Source organism: Euwallacea similis, chromosome 3 (assembly GCF_039881205.1).
Source record: "Euwallacea similis isolate ESF13 chromosome 3, ESF131.1, whole genome shotgun sequence".
In the NCBI taxonomy this organism is placed as follows: domain Eukaryota; kingdom Metazoa; phylum Arthropoda; class Insecta; order Coleoptera; family Curculionidae; genus Euwallacea; species Euwallacea similis.
Genome location: NC_089611.1, coordinates 7,645,230 through 7,663,163, shown reverse-complemented (window position 1 = coordinate 7,663,163; position 17,934 = coordinate 7,645,230). Strand labels below are relative to the sequence as shown.

At 36.2% G+C, this 17,934-nt stretch overlaps 1 protein-coding gene and 1 pseudogene across 1 annotated transcript in view; both read left to right on the top strand.

Moving 5' to 3' along the window:
* Positions 1-4,609: 4,609 nt before the first annotated feature.
* On the top strand, positions 4,610-9,388 carry LOC136419953 (DENN domain-containing protein 5A-like; annotated as a pseudogene).
* A 5,788-nt stretch (positions 9,389-15,176) lies between these two features.
* The window catches only part of gukh (GUK-holder), a 75,887-nt gene continuing 73,129 nt past the window's right edge, over positions 15,177-17,934 (top strand). Inside the window, exon 1 of the mRNA XM_066406806.1 lies at positions 15,177-15,726. Within this exon, the coding sequence (XP_066262903.1) occupies positions 15,438-15,726 (289 nt within the window). The 5' untranslated portion in view covers positions 15,177-15,437. The remainder of the gene's footprint in view (positions 15,727-17,934) is intronic.

Sequence of the window (17,934 nt, the reverse complement as noted above, 5' to 3'; positions counted from 1 at the left end):
TTTAATTATCTTTGTACAATTTTTCTCAGTTAGCCGGTGGGTTTTGTTCATTTTGTGGTGGGCTTGGTGAGTTAGACGACATGTCAGATGACATGCCAGAATCCTCACCACTGCTGCAAGAATATAAAAGAAATTTTTGTTGTAATATACAGTTTGGCTAAGAACCAATAAGGGTTCAAGTATAGAAGGTTGGAACAAAAAAGTGAAGCTACAGATATGACTTTCTGCAACTCTATCAAAAATAAGTTAGTTGTGAGGACTTACAGAATATTAACTTATATTATATAGTTAACATCTTGTTAGCAACTGTTATATTCTAATTACAGTTCATATTTTACCTGTTTGTTCTGAACATCCGGCAAAAGGCGGTTTTTGAAAGTGGTGAACCAAAAACGATGTCCATATATACACCACGGCATCCGTAAACGCACGCTACACATGGTTGAATAAAAATAAATCTTGTGGCTGCGGCGGCAGGTGTTTAAATTTGTATTGATCTATCATTATTTAAAAATAAAATTCTGTTAAAATTGATCTATCATTATTTCAAAATAAAAATCTGTTAAAATTGATCTATCATTATTTAAAAATAAAATTCTGTTAAAATTGATCTATCATTATTTCAAAATAAAAATCTGTTAAAATTGATCTATTATTATTTTAAAATAAAAATCTGAACAAATTTATCGAGCGAGCGCCATCTATGAAAGAAGCTATCAAGCTATGTCTGGGAGATCTCGTGAACTGTTGTCTTTCTTCATTCCAATATTACCACGCGATTGATTGCGCGCACGCCTTAAACAGTGAATTGAAGGTTATGTTATCTTTGAACCCCAGAAATATCACACAGATCAAGATGGCCAGGCAAAACAGACAATATCGTGTATCAATTAATTGTTGTAACAATCACGCTTTGGAGGCAGATATTTCGATCCAAGAAATTGACAAACATAGTGTAATCCAAATTGTACCCTGGCCAGACCCTAAACAAGGGTTCGTTCTTTTTACCGAAAATGTTGAAACCGTTTTGGATTTACCTGCCGCCGCAGCCACAAGATTTATTTTTATTCAACCATGTGTAGCGTGCGTTTACGGATGCCGTGGTGTATATATGGACATCGTTTTTGGTTCACCACTTTCAAAAACCGCCTTTTGCCGGATGTTCAGAACAAACAGGTAAAATATGAACTGTAATTAGAATATAACAGTTGCTAACAAGATGTTAACTATATAATATAAGTTAATATTCTGTAAGTCCTCACAACTAACTTATTTTTGATAGAGTTGCAGAAAGTCATATCTGTAGCTTCACTTTTTTGTTCCAACCTTCTATACTTGAACCCTTATTGGTTCTTAGCCAAACTGTATATTACAACAAAAATTTCTTTTATATTCTTGCAGCAGTGGTGAGGATTCTGGCATGTCATCTGACATGTCGTCTAACTCACCAAGCCCACCACAAAATGAACAAAACCCACCGGCTAACTGAGAAAAATTGTACAAAGATAATTAAAAAAATTTATAAAGAAAATCAAATACTTTTTTATTTTTTAATAAAAGATGCACCTAAAAGTCTTCCTCCCACTCGTCGTATGTTGTGCAAAGAACTTTTTGAGAAAATTAAAAAAAAAAATCGGAATAAATTTCTGTAATTTTCCACAGGTAGGTACCTGAGGATTTAGAAAATTTGAGTTGGTAAATGTGGTATTTTGGGGTGTGGGGTATAACAGCCCACCTACTACTGACGTTGACAGAATTGATCCAGCTGTCTTTAATTTTTGCACTACAGGGCATTTTTGAAAATGTTGTATTTTGGGCCTCCCCTATAGTTTGAATGTGCGTCAAGCTATTGAAAATATAAAAACAGTGTCGGATAGAGATTTTTACATAAAATCCAGTGGCACATTCAGATTTTATTTGTAATTCATACTTTTCGAGATATGAACCGAACTTGTGTTTTTAATGAGATGCCCTGTATATGTATACCTATTCTGATTCCCCGAATTCTCCCCATTCCAAAAATACAAAACTCGGTATGGTTATTTCAAAGAATAATGTCACAAATTGACACTGCTAGAATAGTTACTAGAGGTAACCATATTTAAAGCAAAATAATTAGTGACAAGTATAATTGTCAATAATTATATTAACAGTCAAAGTCTAATTAACAGTGTACATTATAAAAGGACTCAACATATAATCTTATTTTTATAACATGAATTTATTACTAAAAACAAATGTGCCATTTTTTTAAACCCTTTCTAGGTATTGCAAAGCTTCCTCTGTAGCAATGCGTAAACCATCTGTATTTTCGTGTTGTCTTCGATAAATCCCGTTTTTTAAATACCCCCATAAAAAGAAACCTACGATAGATATATAAAATACAGATACAGGATGTTGTTTTAAAAAAAGTTTTTTATTTATCGCTTAGAAACGCATTTACCTATTTGAATCACATTTTTACGGTTTATTAAACCAATTGTTGTACACCTGCTGGACCAGTTAGATTTGATCCAGAATTTCCAGGAGCGTACCCAGCGAACAAGTCGGTTGTTTTTTTGCAGGAAAACCTAGCTGAACCCTGTGAAACCCTGTATTTTTTTAAAAGTTTTACATGATATTCAGATAACCCCACTATAACTTCATACGGGAAAACTATAATGCAATTTCAATTTGAGCATTTGTTGTAGTAATGTCATCACTTATTAATTTAAAAAAATTGTGTTTTTTTCAGTTCAGGAACATGGCGAGGTATGGCAATGTAATTTTTTCTCGAAAACGAAGCAAGACACGAAAAAAGCCAAGAGATAAAAATGTACTATTTTTATTGGGGTCATCTGAATATCACATAAAAAAAGCAAAAAATACGGGATAATAGGTTTTCCTGCAAAAAAAACAATCGACTTGCTCGCCGGGTACGCTTCTAGAAATTCTGGATCAAACCTAACTGGTCCAGCAGGTGTACAATAGTTGTTTTAATAAACCGTAAAAATTTTATTCAAATAGGTAAATGCGTTTCTAAGCGATAAATGATAAACTTTTTCTTGTTTTGGTCAGAGAAATCTCCCCTAGGGTTTTGTCACCGCAACTCTGAAACACCCTGTATATATTTTATATATCTATCGTAGGTTTCTTTTCATGGGGGTATTTAAGAAGCGGGATTTATCGAAGACAGCACGAAAATATGGATGGTTTAAGCATTGCTGTGGAGGAAGCTTTGCAATACCTACATAGAAAGACACCCGGTAGTGGTTTTAAACGCCTTAAACAGAATGTCCAAACTATATGAAAAATGTTTGGATATGACGAAGACGTGAACGGAATTCAGTTTGAACATTTGCTTAAATTTACATCATTATGCAGTTAAAAAAAGTGGCAAATTTGTTTTTGTTAGTAATATATTTATGTTGTAAAAACGAGATTATATGTTGAGTCCTTTCATAATGTATACTGTTAGTTAGATTTTGACTGTTAATATAATTATTGACAATTATAATTGTCAATAATTATTTTGCTTTAAATATGGTTGCCTCTAGTCACTATTCTAGCAGACAGCGTGAATTTGTGACATTATTCTTTGAAATAACCATATCGATTTTTGTATTTTTGAAATGGGGAGAATTAGGGGAATCAGAAGAGGTATATATACAGGGTGTCCCATTAAAACACTGTTGGATACCCGTCCAAATCATCTGCTATGCCTCATCTCAAACGAAGCGATAACCAATATACATAAATCGCTCAACTTAAGGGATGTTCTGGTTTGACCGTGAGAACCATTAGGTAAAAATATTCTCGAGTACACTTAACACACCGTGACTCTGTCGCCACTCACCAGTCCTTATCAGTAATTTGGCCCTTCGCAGAATCACATGTGTTAAGACGTTAATTGCAAAAACCTTTTAAGGTCTGTTTTTTCTCATTCAATCTAAAAATCCTAAGTTCGTGGGAACCTACCAAATCTGTGTTCTGATTGGTCAACTAGAACAAAATAGGCTGAAACCAAATTCTGCTCGTTTTTCCCTGCTCCCCTTTTTTGCAGATTGAGAGTGGAACTCTAGGCATAAACTAAAATCCGACCTTCCTCCAAAATTCGTACTTGAGATTCTAACGCGCCTAATACAGTAATAGTTATCACAGATTTTTAAATATAGACTTGTTGACGTTACGGTAGTGTTTTGTCTCGACCATCGTCCTGATTTGACGTGGCGGTACCCACGTACAAAAGAATACCTGGTGTCAGAAGCTTTTTCCCTTAAGACTCCAACAACACTAGTTTGGTGCATATCTCGAAAAGTATGAATTACAAATAAAATCTGAATATGCCAATATGCCACTGGATTTTACGTAAAAATCTCTATCCGACAATGTTTTTATATTTTCAATAACTTGATGCATATCCAAACTATAAGGGGAGGCTCCTATAGTTTGAATATTTTCAAAAACGCCATGTAGTGCAAAAACTAAGATAACTGGATCGATTCTATCAACCTCATCATTAGTTTGACTAAAAAGTGACACTGGTTCGCGAAAACCGCATCCCTCTATCTTTGCTAATAACAGAGATATCCCAAGATTACAACGAAAATGGGACACTCTTCGTAACGCAATGTACGTTCCCAGAACTGATTTTTTAACGTGTGTCAGAGATCGACAGGAGTTAAATATAAACGCTTGGAACTTAGTATATGTTAAAGCGGGTAGGTTTTATTTTTAATAAAATACACATGCGTGTTCTCAAACAACTTTATTCTATCCTTTTCGGGAATCGAATGCCCCCCATACCAAAGATGCATCAGAGTCACCCCCGAGTGCATCTGTTTATCTTCAAAAGAATTAACACACACCATTCCACCTTCTTCCCACGCTCGCAACCCTCAATCATTCTATTCACACTTATGTTAGGACAAAACTGATAGGTGAGTCGTTTTCTGCATTTTATGTTTCAGCCAAGATGATAAACAGACTCTCTATCTTTACGACTAATGGTTTATTCTAATTTAATATAGGGCTAAACAATAGGAGGTATATACATATGTATTTGATTGTGGAAACTAGTTATAATATATATTTATTTTCAGACGTTTCACGGTTAACTACAAGTTTAGAAAGCTGGAACAGCCCCGCAAGCGACCGAACTAAAAGCGACTTTCCCGACTTGCCCAATAGCATATTTTTTGATATAACTAACGTCCAGGCAATGCCGGACGTGAAAACGGGCATTGGATTTGCCAGAGCTTGGGTTCGATTGGCCCTGGAAAAGAAACAACTGTCCAAACATTTACGGGCACTATTACTGGACCAGGGCCTTCTCAAAGAGTTATACAAGCGATCTGCTTTCGTGCGATGTGAAGAGGAAAAGGAGCAATTTTTATACCACTTGCTCTCTCTGAATGCAGTGGATTATTTTTGTTTTACCAGTACGTACCCGACGACTGTGATACCTTATAACGTCATGATAGTTCCCAATAAGAAAGGAGCCTACACGTAGGCAAATGTATGGTTGGTTTTGTCCGGGACATTGTCAGAAACTCAGAGAATTCAAGTTCCCAAAAATATATACAGTTTCGAGTATAGAAACAGGAATTTGGGAGTTTTGACTACTTTGAGGATTGGACATGATAATTCCGGATTGTATGCAAAGTGGATGGTGGACTATGTGTTGGTGAGGAATGATGTGACAGAACATACCTATAAGTAAGTTTTAAAATCCAAATCTATCCAATTTTTCCCTCATAGTACATTTTTTTCCATGTAAACTTTTGTACTTAGAATTGCACTGTATATTTTGTGACTTACATTGTTTTTAGGTTTGCGTGTGGTAGATGGTTAGGTAGAGGCGTAAACGACGGTTCAACGGAAAGACTCCTGGTCGATAATCAATTTCCTGTCCCCGAAAAAAGAAGAGGAGGAGAATAGACCGACCGGTAGCCTTGGGAGAAGCACACCGAGAACGCGATCTCCAGCCCCCTCACCACCCCGGTCTGAGCTGAAGGCCTCCGAATTGCAGTACATGTTGGGTTAGTACAGTTTATACGTACAGAAATATACAGAGTCGACACTATTCCCTGGTAAAGTAAGTATTATAACGAGGAACATTACCCTGGTTTTCTATCAGGTGTCGGTTCTGTATAGCTGTGTCGACTAATAGTTTCAAATTTGTTTTCAAACATTCGTAATAACATTTATTTTCTTTCTTCATTTGTGATTTGTGATTTTAACCCCATATTGTACGTTTTGATTAACAAAGAAGACATCAAACAAGTTCATCACTATCATTTAACGGAATGAAACATAAACTCTTGGCCGTTAAATAATCGTTTAAATTTGAATTCCGTAAATCTTGCCTTTTCACTCCTCTATTTCACGAATGCTTAGGAGACTGCGTTAATAACATTGTCAAATGGAGATACACCAGGAATTCCGAAAGACACACGACCCTTACTGCTCTCTTGTGCAGTGAAGATGGCCTAGTCCAGTGTCTCGAGAATGTTTTTCTTTTGGGATTCAAATCGGCAAGGATGTTTGTTGGAAAGAACTATCTGTGGGATTATTTTGGTGAGTGAAAGAAAGGGGTGTATAATTTAGAAAAATATGATAAGTGTTCTCTCCGTGTAAATGTTGTTTGTGTTAAACTTCAAGTACTTAATAATTTAGCCTTTGATGTATTAGTGCGTGTGAAAGATCAATTCGAGCAAAACCTGATGGATGAACTTTCCGGTAACAAAACCGCCAGTTTAGAACGAAATCATCAAGAAACCGTCGCAGTTTGGAGATGCTACTGTCATCTCCTCGATGAGATCAGGCACACAAGCAAAAATTTGGGAAAAGACGGGAAATTCCAGCTGTTTATTTGCTTAGGAGTGCGGTAAGTGGTGCACTCAGGGTGTGTCAATTTGAAAACTTCCTATCCCTATTATCTCGAAATGACTTACAAAGCGACAATTAAATGCTCCCCTCCACTTTCACTCACTACGTCATGAATATGTAGGATCGCGTTCCTTGTAGATAAGTGTTACTTTTACGTTGGATACGGGTTAGATAGTAGAAGTTATCTTTAAGATTGTCATACCCCTGGGGTACGACCCTGGTGGGCATTAGTTGAGGCATGGGAATTTCCCATACCATGCCTTGTCGGTGTTGGAAATCCCCGCAATGAACCTGGTCGGCATTGGAACTGCCTGTAATATACTTCGTCGGCATTTAAATTGTCCTTGACAGATTCCGTTGGCCCTATAGTGGCAGTTCCAATTCCTAGCTAAGACGTAACGGTTTGATGCGGCGGAAGAGCACTTTTTGTACCTTCATTTTCGGTACAAAAAAATCGCAAAAATTAGGGACCAAAATGATGCTGTATCTGGGAAACTAAAAAGGATATCGCTAAACAATTTTCGTTTCGAGCTAACTCGATGATCAGCTTATCCTGTATTTCGAATATCTTATTTGTCGTGCTACCACTGGGCTAAATCATCTAAGAATCGATATCTTTTGCAAAGATACGAATCATAGGACGAATGATAATAACTTTACACTCTTTTTTGCGAGAGAACAGTTCAGCGGTCTAGTTATGGAAACGATACGCGAAACGAAATAATACATAACGTGTATATGCTTAAAGAAAACCATATAAATAGTAAGAAACATCATTCAGAGTGGTCATCAACACAGAAAATGATATTAAGCGAAGCTTAAAATAGGCTCAATGATCAAAATCAGTCACTTACCGCAAATAATCCTTCTGGAATTATGATCCGCTTGGAGTCTTGTCAACAAAAACTATCATTCTGCAGCTATTCAGAAGAGAGATTTCAGTTACTATTTACTTTCGACACAGCACGCACTACACTGTCCGGTTTCACGTCCGCCTATGGCTTTTTTCTTTTCAGTCACCAAAACTTTTACTTCAATTCAATTTGAGCTTCTTCCAAGTATGCTACTCAGCAATCGTACGGCTTCGGAAACCCGAATGCAAACGAGATGATATTCCCGGCATTGTCGAATAAAATCGAATTTTAAACGTGCGATTTTTACCCGTTTTCAATCAGACACAATCCCGTACAAGCATTCATTGCATTTCTATTTAATTAACCTTCAAGTCTGCACGAATTTTTCCAAATTTTTTGCACATTTTCAACCGAAATTTGATAATTTTCTCGAGCTACGCAGGAAGACGCCATTAACGCTGACAGCGAAAGTGTTATTCTTTTGTTTCCAGAACCTTCTTAATCCAAAGCGTCACTTTCGGATGACGTATTATCGCAAAACTACGTGTCGATTTGTTTGTGTTGAAAAATCGATATTCAATCGAGCGGCCCTAATTTAAAAATAATCTTGAAGGTGGCCTGCTCAGGTCATGCATTTGGAAATTTACCAATCGGCAAAAAATTGATTAAAATCGAGCGTTTCTTGGATAATTTGAAGTCCAGTTGTGCATGTTGTTTTACGTAGAGGAACGCGCCTCAAAAAGAGAAAAAAATTAGCGCCGTATCCAACGAGTTTTTTGAACAAAAAAACACCCGATTATTAGTTCATTCCATTGTAAACAAAAGTAAACTATTAAAAAAATCATATTCTACATAGAGCCTACATAGAGATACTTTTCGAGGGCCGAGGAAATTTATTAGATTTTTCGATTTAATTACAGAGAGCATCTACTGCACAGAATGCTAATCCCGATGTCATCCTGCAGAGTCACCCAAGAAATGTACGAAGAAAACTCGTTTCTGCGTAAACGCGCGCTACAAACGTTTCTGACTCAAATATTGGCTCCTCTAGATGAGTTAGATGTAGTCTTAGAAAACTCAGTTACCCATGGCATCACCTCCCCTTCGGCCCACATTTAAGGATAAGAAAAATCGATGTTCTTCCCGTTTTACTTAAAATTTAGAAAGTTCTGTGACTAGTTATTAGGTCTGAAGTGCGAGGGCCTTTACTCACTTTATGCTGTGTTACCGTGTATTTTATCAATAGAAATTATATTTTTTATAATCATTAATTGTGATGAACCAGTGGAGGTTTCTCTAGTCTTGGGATTGAAGTTTTCCCGGTCTGATATTATATAATATAATTAAGCTAGTAACTCTATTATTTTTTCGTAGAAAACGCAGTATTCTGTGTATATTTTCGGTCGATAAAAGGTTATTGTTATATTTTTTATTATGGTAATATGTGAGAGTTGTGTTTCCAATTAGTTTTCGATCATTCTTATTTCATGGCTAGCTTTAGTATTTTTCAACATGTGGAATATTGGACACTGAAGCACCGTGCTCAACCACTTCCTAGTACAAATATATCGATTTATTGCGTTGATATTTCTTTACCACTGAGATTGAATTATTTGATATTCGTATTATCGAGTAGAGATTTTTATTTATCATTTACAACTTATTGTATTAACAAATGTATTTTCCTCTACAAGCTTTAAAAGACACCATTGTTGGGCGTGTTGAATTGAGAAAACGTGAAGTACGTACACTTTCTCCCCTTTTTTCTAAACCAGATGAATAACAAGTTAATAATCTTTTGCTGTTTTATCTATAGTTGCCATAGAGATTAACGTCAAATGAAATTTTGAAGTCCTTGAAATTATGATTCAAGACACATTGCCTTTGTGTGTTTCGGTTTACTACAATTTTATGAAATCTAGTTAAAATTGATAGTGCAAAAAATCGTATATATTTACACCATGGTTGTGAAGTACTTGAGACCCTTACGTCTTAGATCCCTCAGCTTTGCGCGATTCGGGACTTAAATTTCGAGTCATTGTTATGGCCCATAATTTAAGTCCTGCACAACCTTGGTGTTTAACATTCTATTTTACATCATCGCATAGGGTGGATCAGCAAGCATCCATTTATCATTTTAGTTATGACCGTCCTCCTTTTTCTTGGAGCCTGGTCTTCACGTCATGTCTTGCCTTCAGTCTTGTACGAACGATTAACAAGACTCACAGAAATACCAAAAACGACGGATACATTATTCAAATATTTACTTCTTAGTCGTTTTCCAGTCAACCGATTTGCCACCTGATTTATGCACAAATCTCTAGGCCAACAGTTTTTTTGCTTTGTCGGGATAGATAACATGAGGTTTTACATCCATACATACATGTTGTTTTGCTTGTTGATGTAACACGATCGTGAAATAGTGAGGACAAAAAATCATATTTAAACCAGGCTTAAGAAAGAAGTTTTATTTCTCGTTTTTATGTACATCTCAAATTGAGCCGAAAACATTTTTGTATCTCTGTCAGAGAATACATGTTTTTAGCGGGACACTTTTGGTATTTATTTAAAAAATAATAAACTTTAATATCATCGTATTTACCATTTCCTAGTAGAGTAAATGTCAAAATACCTGAAGTTCTTATGTGATCGGTCACATTAATATATTTCCGATAAGAGACAGTGAACGGTGTATTGTTTTCCTTTCGTAATCAATTAAATCGTGCAGTTTATATTATATTTATACCTACTAATAATTTAAGAATCAGAATGAAAAGTTAAACTAGATCTATATTGCCGTAGATATTGTATGTTCGAATATTGATCATTATAATTTTGTGTTAACTTCCTGAATTTACCTGGGCATGTGCCATTATTTTCGAGGTAAACACTATCATCTATTCTGAAGGCTGTTTGTCGAGATTTTTTTTATCGTATTGAGTTTTATTTGCTTCCTTTAATATAATCAGATTTTCACGGGCTATCTGATGACTTTGTTCAAGTTTTAAAATCAGATCGTCGACGTAGTTATCATAGATATATTTGAATTCTGGTTTCCTAGTTATTTGTGGTGGTAAGATAGATTTAAATTCGAAAATCAGTTCGAAAGGTGAAAATTTTGTTGAACTATGAATAGAAGTGTTGAAAGAAAAGGTTGCAAAATCTAACGAAGAATCCCAATCTGTTTGATCCAAATTTACATAATGTTTTAAGTAATCAGTAATAGTAAGATAAGTTATTTCCAGAGCTCTGTTCGTTTGCCGGTGATATGCGGTGGTTGTGATATTTTTGATCTTGAATAGTTTCGAAATTTCTTTAAAAAGTTGTGATGTGAAGTCACGACCTTAGTCCGTGAGAATCGATTGAGGGATCTCAAGTTTACAGATGAAATTATGAACAAAGGTCTGGGCGATGGTCAAGGTTTCGTGATTTGGAATTGCATATACTTGGGTGAATTTAGTGAGGTCGTCCTGTAAGGTTAAAATAAACATATTACCGGATATTATTAAAAGAAGAGGACCTACTATGTCTAGAGCTATTTTCTCGAAGGATTTTTCGGAAATTGTGGTAATTTGCATGGTTTGTTTGGTCTTTTTCCTAATGAGTTTAGTTTTTTGACAAGACTCACATTGCTTAATACAATTTTAAGTTTTATGGTAGCCTAAGTGGCCCGATGAATGAATTGAATGGTTTTCTTCAAGAATGATTGGAATTAATTCTGTTGGTGGTGAAATAAGGACATCATGAGAAACGGTTATTTCTATTTCAGAGTTCTTAAAGATGTACTTAAGCATTGCTCATAGTTGCCTAAAATCAAGCCTATCAAAATGAACGCCTAGTCTAGATAAACTTATCGATTTTATATTTACTGAAATTAGAGTTTATTTTAATTTATTAGGTGTACAACTTTGCTTCCGCCGTTTTTTTTCCGAATTTCGCGATTTTATTGTAAAAAACTAATTATACCTTTAGGATCCAAAGTATTGTCCATCGCTGGCCACTACTTTCTCCCATCTTTCGGGCAGCATACGAATCCCGTGTTGAAAAAATTGGACATCTTTTGAAGCGATCCACGATTCTATCCAATTTCTCTTTCTTCAAATTCTTCTTCTTCATAAGACCGGAAGTGTTGGTCAGCTAGCCCATGTGCCATGGATCGAAACAAGTGATAATCAGAAGGAGCTAGGTCAGGAGAATATGGCGGGTGGGGTAGGACTTCCCATTTCAATGTTTCCAAGTATTTCTTGACCACTTGCGCAACATGGGGTCGAGCATTATCGTGCTGCAAAATCACTTTATCATGTCTCTCGTTGTATTGCAGCCGTTTCTTTTTCAATGCTCGGCTCAAACGCATTAATTGGGTTCGATAAAGAGCACCTGTGATTGTTTCAGTTGGTTGTAACAGCTCATAATATATTACGCCGAGTTGATCCCACCAAATACAGAGCATGACTTTGGAACCATGAATAGACGGTTTGGCCGTCGACGTGGAAGCATGGCCGGGATATCCCCAAGTCTTTTTGCGTTTGGGATTATCGTAATGAACCCATTTCTCGTCCCCAGTCACAATACGATGCAGAAATCCCTTCCGTCTTTGCCTTGCAAGCAACTGTTCACAAGCGAACAGACGCCTGTCAATATCTCTTGGTTTCAACTCGTACGGCACCCAATATCCTTGCTTCTGAATCATTCCCATGTCTTTGAGGCGTTTTGAGATTGTTTGTTGAGTCACTCCCAATGATTGTGCCAATTCTTGTTGACTTTGACACGAGTCTTCGTCAAGTAATGCTTCCAAGTTCGCATCTTGGAAAACCTTCTTTCTTCCACCGCTATGTTGGTCTTCGACGTGAAAATCACCGTTCTTGAAGCGCTGAAACCACTCACGACATGTCCTTTCACTAATAGTGGCTTCCCCATAAGTATCTGAGAGCATTCGATGAGCCTCAGCAGCAGATTTCTTCATATTGAAGCAGAAAAGTAAAACCTCCCGCAAATGACGAGAATTTGGCTCGTACACTGACATTTTCAATCGCGAATAACTTTATGATGAAGACACAAATAGACTAATATTTTTATGAAGATATGTTAACAGGTGCCCAAGGCTCCTGCATGCCCACATGGGGTTATTTATTTCGATCATTACTTACCGCTACATACATCTATTCAAAAACGGCGGAAGCAAAGTTGTACACCTAATATTTGAATTTCTTTTTCACTTTTTTCATTCAGTCGTTCACTTAAGAAGGTCAAGGGAAGTTAATATTCTTCGTCCTAATCAGAAAATTGGCCAAAACCTGCTTTTTTGAAGCAATTAGAAATTGTCTCAGGTTTTACACCCATGGTCCATGCATTAGTTATTTCATCAGCACAATCTATTAATATAATGATAATATTTTTCTTTTCAAAAGACGTTAAGGTTTTTTTCAAAATTTTACGGCGATAATGACATTTTATATTTTGTATGTAATGTGGATGTCATATTCGAAGAAAAAAAAGAATAATTTTTCTTTTGTAGTCTCGAAATTGTTTGTTCAACTTAAACAACCATTCTTTGAAAAATTCTCCTGTTATTCAAGTTTTTTCATGTACTTTGTGGTTGAGCAACAATCATTAAACTTCTCGGAAGCAACGAGGTTGATTACTTTTATCTATCAAGAGCAATATAAATTTTTCTGATCCATCCATGTTTACGTTAATCATCAGTGTAACTCTTTGTTTACAACGCTTTCCACCATGTCATTTTTTATTTTTAAAAATTAAAGTGTTATTCGGGAGACATTTGAAAAATAAGCCGGTTTCATTTACACTAAATATGTCGCAAGTTTGATAACTTTCTAGAAAATGAGCTAACATGTCACGTTTTCATTTAGTACAGTCTTCTTCAGTTACATTACTACTCTTTCCACAAACCTTATGGTATAGTCTAGATCTAAAATTAAGAAAAAAAACTTTAAATCCAAATTTTTCAGTTACTATGGTGGATAATCAATACACACATTCGTTTCCAATTATCTTTACTTGCTTTGAAGTGCGTTTGTTCTAGTTTTTGACTACATTCTAACGCTTTTTCTCAATACTCCGGATATAGGTAAATTCTGACTTCTAGTCGATTAAAACCATTCTAAAACTGCTTTGTCCACATTTGCATATGTTGGCATTTTAATTCTCTTTAAACCTCTACTAGTCTCTCCATTTTCAATCGCGTTAATGACTGTTTGTTTATTCTTTAAAATAGTAAACAGTGTGCTTGCTGGAATGCCATAGTTCACAGCTACATCTTTTTTTCGAGATTCGGTTTTTACTCCTTTGATAAGTCGGAACTTTTCTTCAATAGATAAAATTTCCAACGTTCGTTTCAATGACATATTATAACAAATATGTAATAAAGGAAACAAGTAAGCACACTATCACGAATGCTCCACTCGGTATCAAAAAATAAACGATAAACGTTAACTCTTGCAGGATAGAAACTGAACTGTCTGCATTTCTTCGCTATAAAACAAACGAGTGCATGCCCGCATAGTTAGGAAATTTCCCGGAAAATTCGTCTTATCAAGTGTAATGCCAAGGTTTATTTTCGAATTATTAAGGTATTCGCAGGAAGAATGAAGTTCGAGTTATCAGGTAAAAATTACACGCTACTTTGATTCATGATTTTAGAGATAGTCGTTTTAAGTCGAGTTATCGGAAATTCGAGTTATTGGAGTTTGACTTATCGAAGTTCGACTGTATTTCACACAAGCGTGGTGAGCGTTTAATGGTAATGGGTCTCAAAACTTTCTCTAATTTGTTGACCAAAAAAGTTGCATACAGTAAAAGTAATTTCGGCGATTTTCGATAACTTCTCATCGGTATTCCATGTGGATGACCCAAATCACCCAAAAGCATGGTCGTAGTCTAATTTCAGTTATTAATAGAACATTAAACATGAATATAAAATACTGGATTTATTAAGCACATAACGCATAGAATAGAAAGTGGGCTTTATCTGTTACCGTTTACGAGATCTCTGTGCTGGATATTCTTACTTTGGGCACACTGTACACACTATTTTTTCCATTGCTGGGTTATATAAAATTACACTAAACTTACCTAAATAAAGCATAACTTGAGATGAAACACAAGGAGACAAGGCGTCTTGAATCACAACATTAACGGTGACATTTCATTTGACATTCATCTCCATGGCAACCATAAATAAAACAGCAACAGGGGTGATGGCATTGCGGCCGATTGGCTTGCTAAGTGGGCAATGAGCCATATATCTGTCACGATTGACTTGTTGTTCAATTGTTTTAGCAATAAGACCAGAAAAAGCACTTTGCAGTCAGTCAACACTTCCAAAAATTGTGTATTTAAATTTAAACTTTTAAATTATTATGCGGCAGATTTGGCCGGCAGTTATGTACCTCAAAGTGGTTACCTGTGTGAACTGCGCCGTCTCAAATTCAGTGCACGTCTACCGAGCGGAACAGGCATTGCCGCTTCGCGTTCTTCACTTGTTTACCGGCATTCGTGCCGCGAACGAGAGACTCCGGCCGGTCTGTCCGTAAAATCTCGTTGCCCGCTACGAGAACTTACTCGCCAAATTAAAAAAAAAAATGTCTCGAATCAAAAGTGGTACCGGGCATGTGGATTTAGTGAGATGATCACCATCGTGAGTGAACGTTAAAAAAGTGATGGAAAGTTGTGGTACCGCACCGCCGCACCACCATGCCCTTCGTACAAAGAGTCATAGAGCCCAAGTACCTGTCGAGGGTAACGCTCTTCAACGAAGACGGTACCCTGCGAGTTGCGGACGACGAATTGGAAGCTGTCACCAATTCGACGCTGTGCAATGCTCTTCGGCAGCTCGCTTCTATAGCATTGGTGGCCGATGATATTTTCAAAGAACTGGGTGGTCAGTTGAGGGACGTGTACAAGAGATCTGAAGATGCCAAATCCAGGATTGCGTTGGTTGAGGAGAAAATCGCGCAATTTGATCCAAAGAAGGTTCCTGTGCGTAAGTATCTCATTTATTGCTTTAGCGTTGAACGAAGATCAGAATTAGAATTTGCATATTGCAACACATGGTCGAGTCCTGTAGACTACAAACACTTAACTAAACACAAACAGAAACAAAGATTTAGCGTAATTCATTGCCAAATCGCCTCTACTCCATCACGATGAACCATTGACCATGACATGTCACAAAATTAAACGTCCATTAGAATAGGATGCAGGTTCCAAATTGGAAAATAAAAATAAACACCTTCATAATCCATTCGATTCGATTTCTCTTCAGCGGCGGCCTTGAGAATCAGATACGAACGAATAACTGCCATGAATGGTTACAAAAACCTGCACAGGTACAGACTATATGAGAAGGGGTACCTCTGAACTTGGGGATTGTTGGAGGTCCTGAGAATGTTTAATGGTTATAGTACCACGTTAAATTCTAATAATCCGGTTGTTGGGTAATTCATTTAATTTATTTCTCAAAACGAAGGATCTAATGTTTGATAATCCTTTCACGTGGACACACCTTCATGTATATGTGTTCGCAAATAGTGCTAAAATAACACTTGTTGAAATTTTTACAATTTAGCGTTATCTTATCAGTATATGGTATAGGTATACATTAGATAAATACATTAGATAAAACTTGGGATAAGTGTTCAAGCGTAGACCTACAGGTGCAGTAATGAATAATTTATATTACCTAATAGAATGACATTAAAAAATACAGTAGTTATTTTTTATGTCAATAAGTTAGGTTTTCACGCAGATATGAGTTTTAGAAAGAAGAGTATCGCTGCCTATCATTCCGTTAAAATTTTCATAGTGCTGAAAGATGAAAGACAGTCTAAATGTGTTCCCCCGTCTCCCAATCACTTCCCCAAAAATTTAACGAAAATGTCTTACACCGTTTTTGAGATATCGCGTTGTAACACTCTAAAAAAACTCTCTGTATAACGTGAAAATTGTTGAGAAGTCTGAAGCGAGGAGGAACTCAATTTCAAATCATTTGAAAGTCAATTAAATCAGTTTAAATTTGGAAGTGCATTATAGCATTTTCGAAAAGTGATGTAGTATCTGCCTATTTTTCAAAGTGCCGTTTGTAGGTTAAAAAAATGAGGGTAAAATGTCTGTTTGTGACATCATTTAAAATTCCCGGTGGCCTAAAGAACGCCACTGTCTTTTAAAGGCAGAGGATTTAGAAGTTCAAATAATTGCCTACAAACGCCGAAACCTGAAAGCCGATGTGAAAAAATGGGTGTTATACTGAGTTCATAAATTTTGGGAAACAATGCTGCCTGCCGGTCTATAATTTGATACTTTGTTTCAGCTTTGAGAAATAATCTGTAGGCCACGGTAAGAATAAGGGTCTGAGTAACGGATTGGCTCTGCATGTAGGGTGGTCTCTACCTAATGGGCCAATCTTTATCCACATATTCTTTCTGCAAAAATATTAGGAAACACACGTTTTTACTATAATTTTTCACAATTCAGTGAAAAGGTGTGTTTAGGCCTCCACAGTAACTTGCTAGTCATCAATTTAGACCTAGTCGAAAGATTACTCAATGCTAATTAGTCTTACTACGTATTTTTGGTAACAATCAGGTATTGGGATTTAGTTAACCGATTGATTTGGCAAGGACGTAATCTATTTCGTTTATTAGAAGCTTCCGGGCTCCGAATTGGTTATAGATCATGTAGTAATGCAATGTATGGTATTGTTATAGCTTTATTCTAGCTTTTTCGTGCAATTAAAAATGACTTATCATCTCTTAAATCCGCGTTTATGTCAATGAACATTTCATTGTAGTAAAAGCTAAATTGATATTAACATCGATTTTAATCAAAAACAGTATTTGGTGGATGTGCTGCAGTATATTTTATTTATGTGCGAGGATTACTCTAATATTATATTAGGTGTACAACTTTGCTTCCGCCGTTTTTGAATAGATGTATGTAGCGGTAAGTAATGATCGAAATAAATAACCCCATGTGGGCATGCAGGAGCCTTGGGCACCTGTTAACATAACCTCATAAAAATATTAGTCTATTTGTGTCTTCATCATCATAAAGTTATTCGCAATTGAAAATGTCAGTGTACGAGCCAAATTCTCGTCATTTGCGGGAGGTTTTACTTTTCTGCTTCAATATGAAGAAATCTGCTGCTGAGGCTCATCGAATGCTCTCAGATACTTATGGGGAAGCCACTATT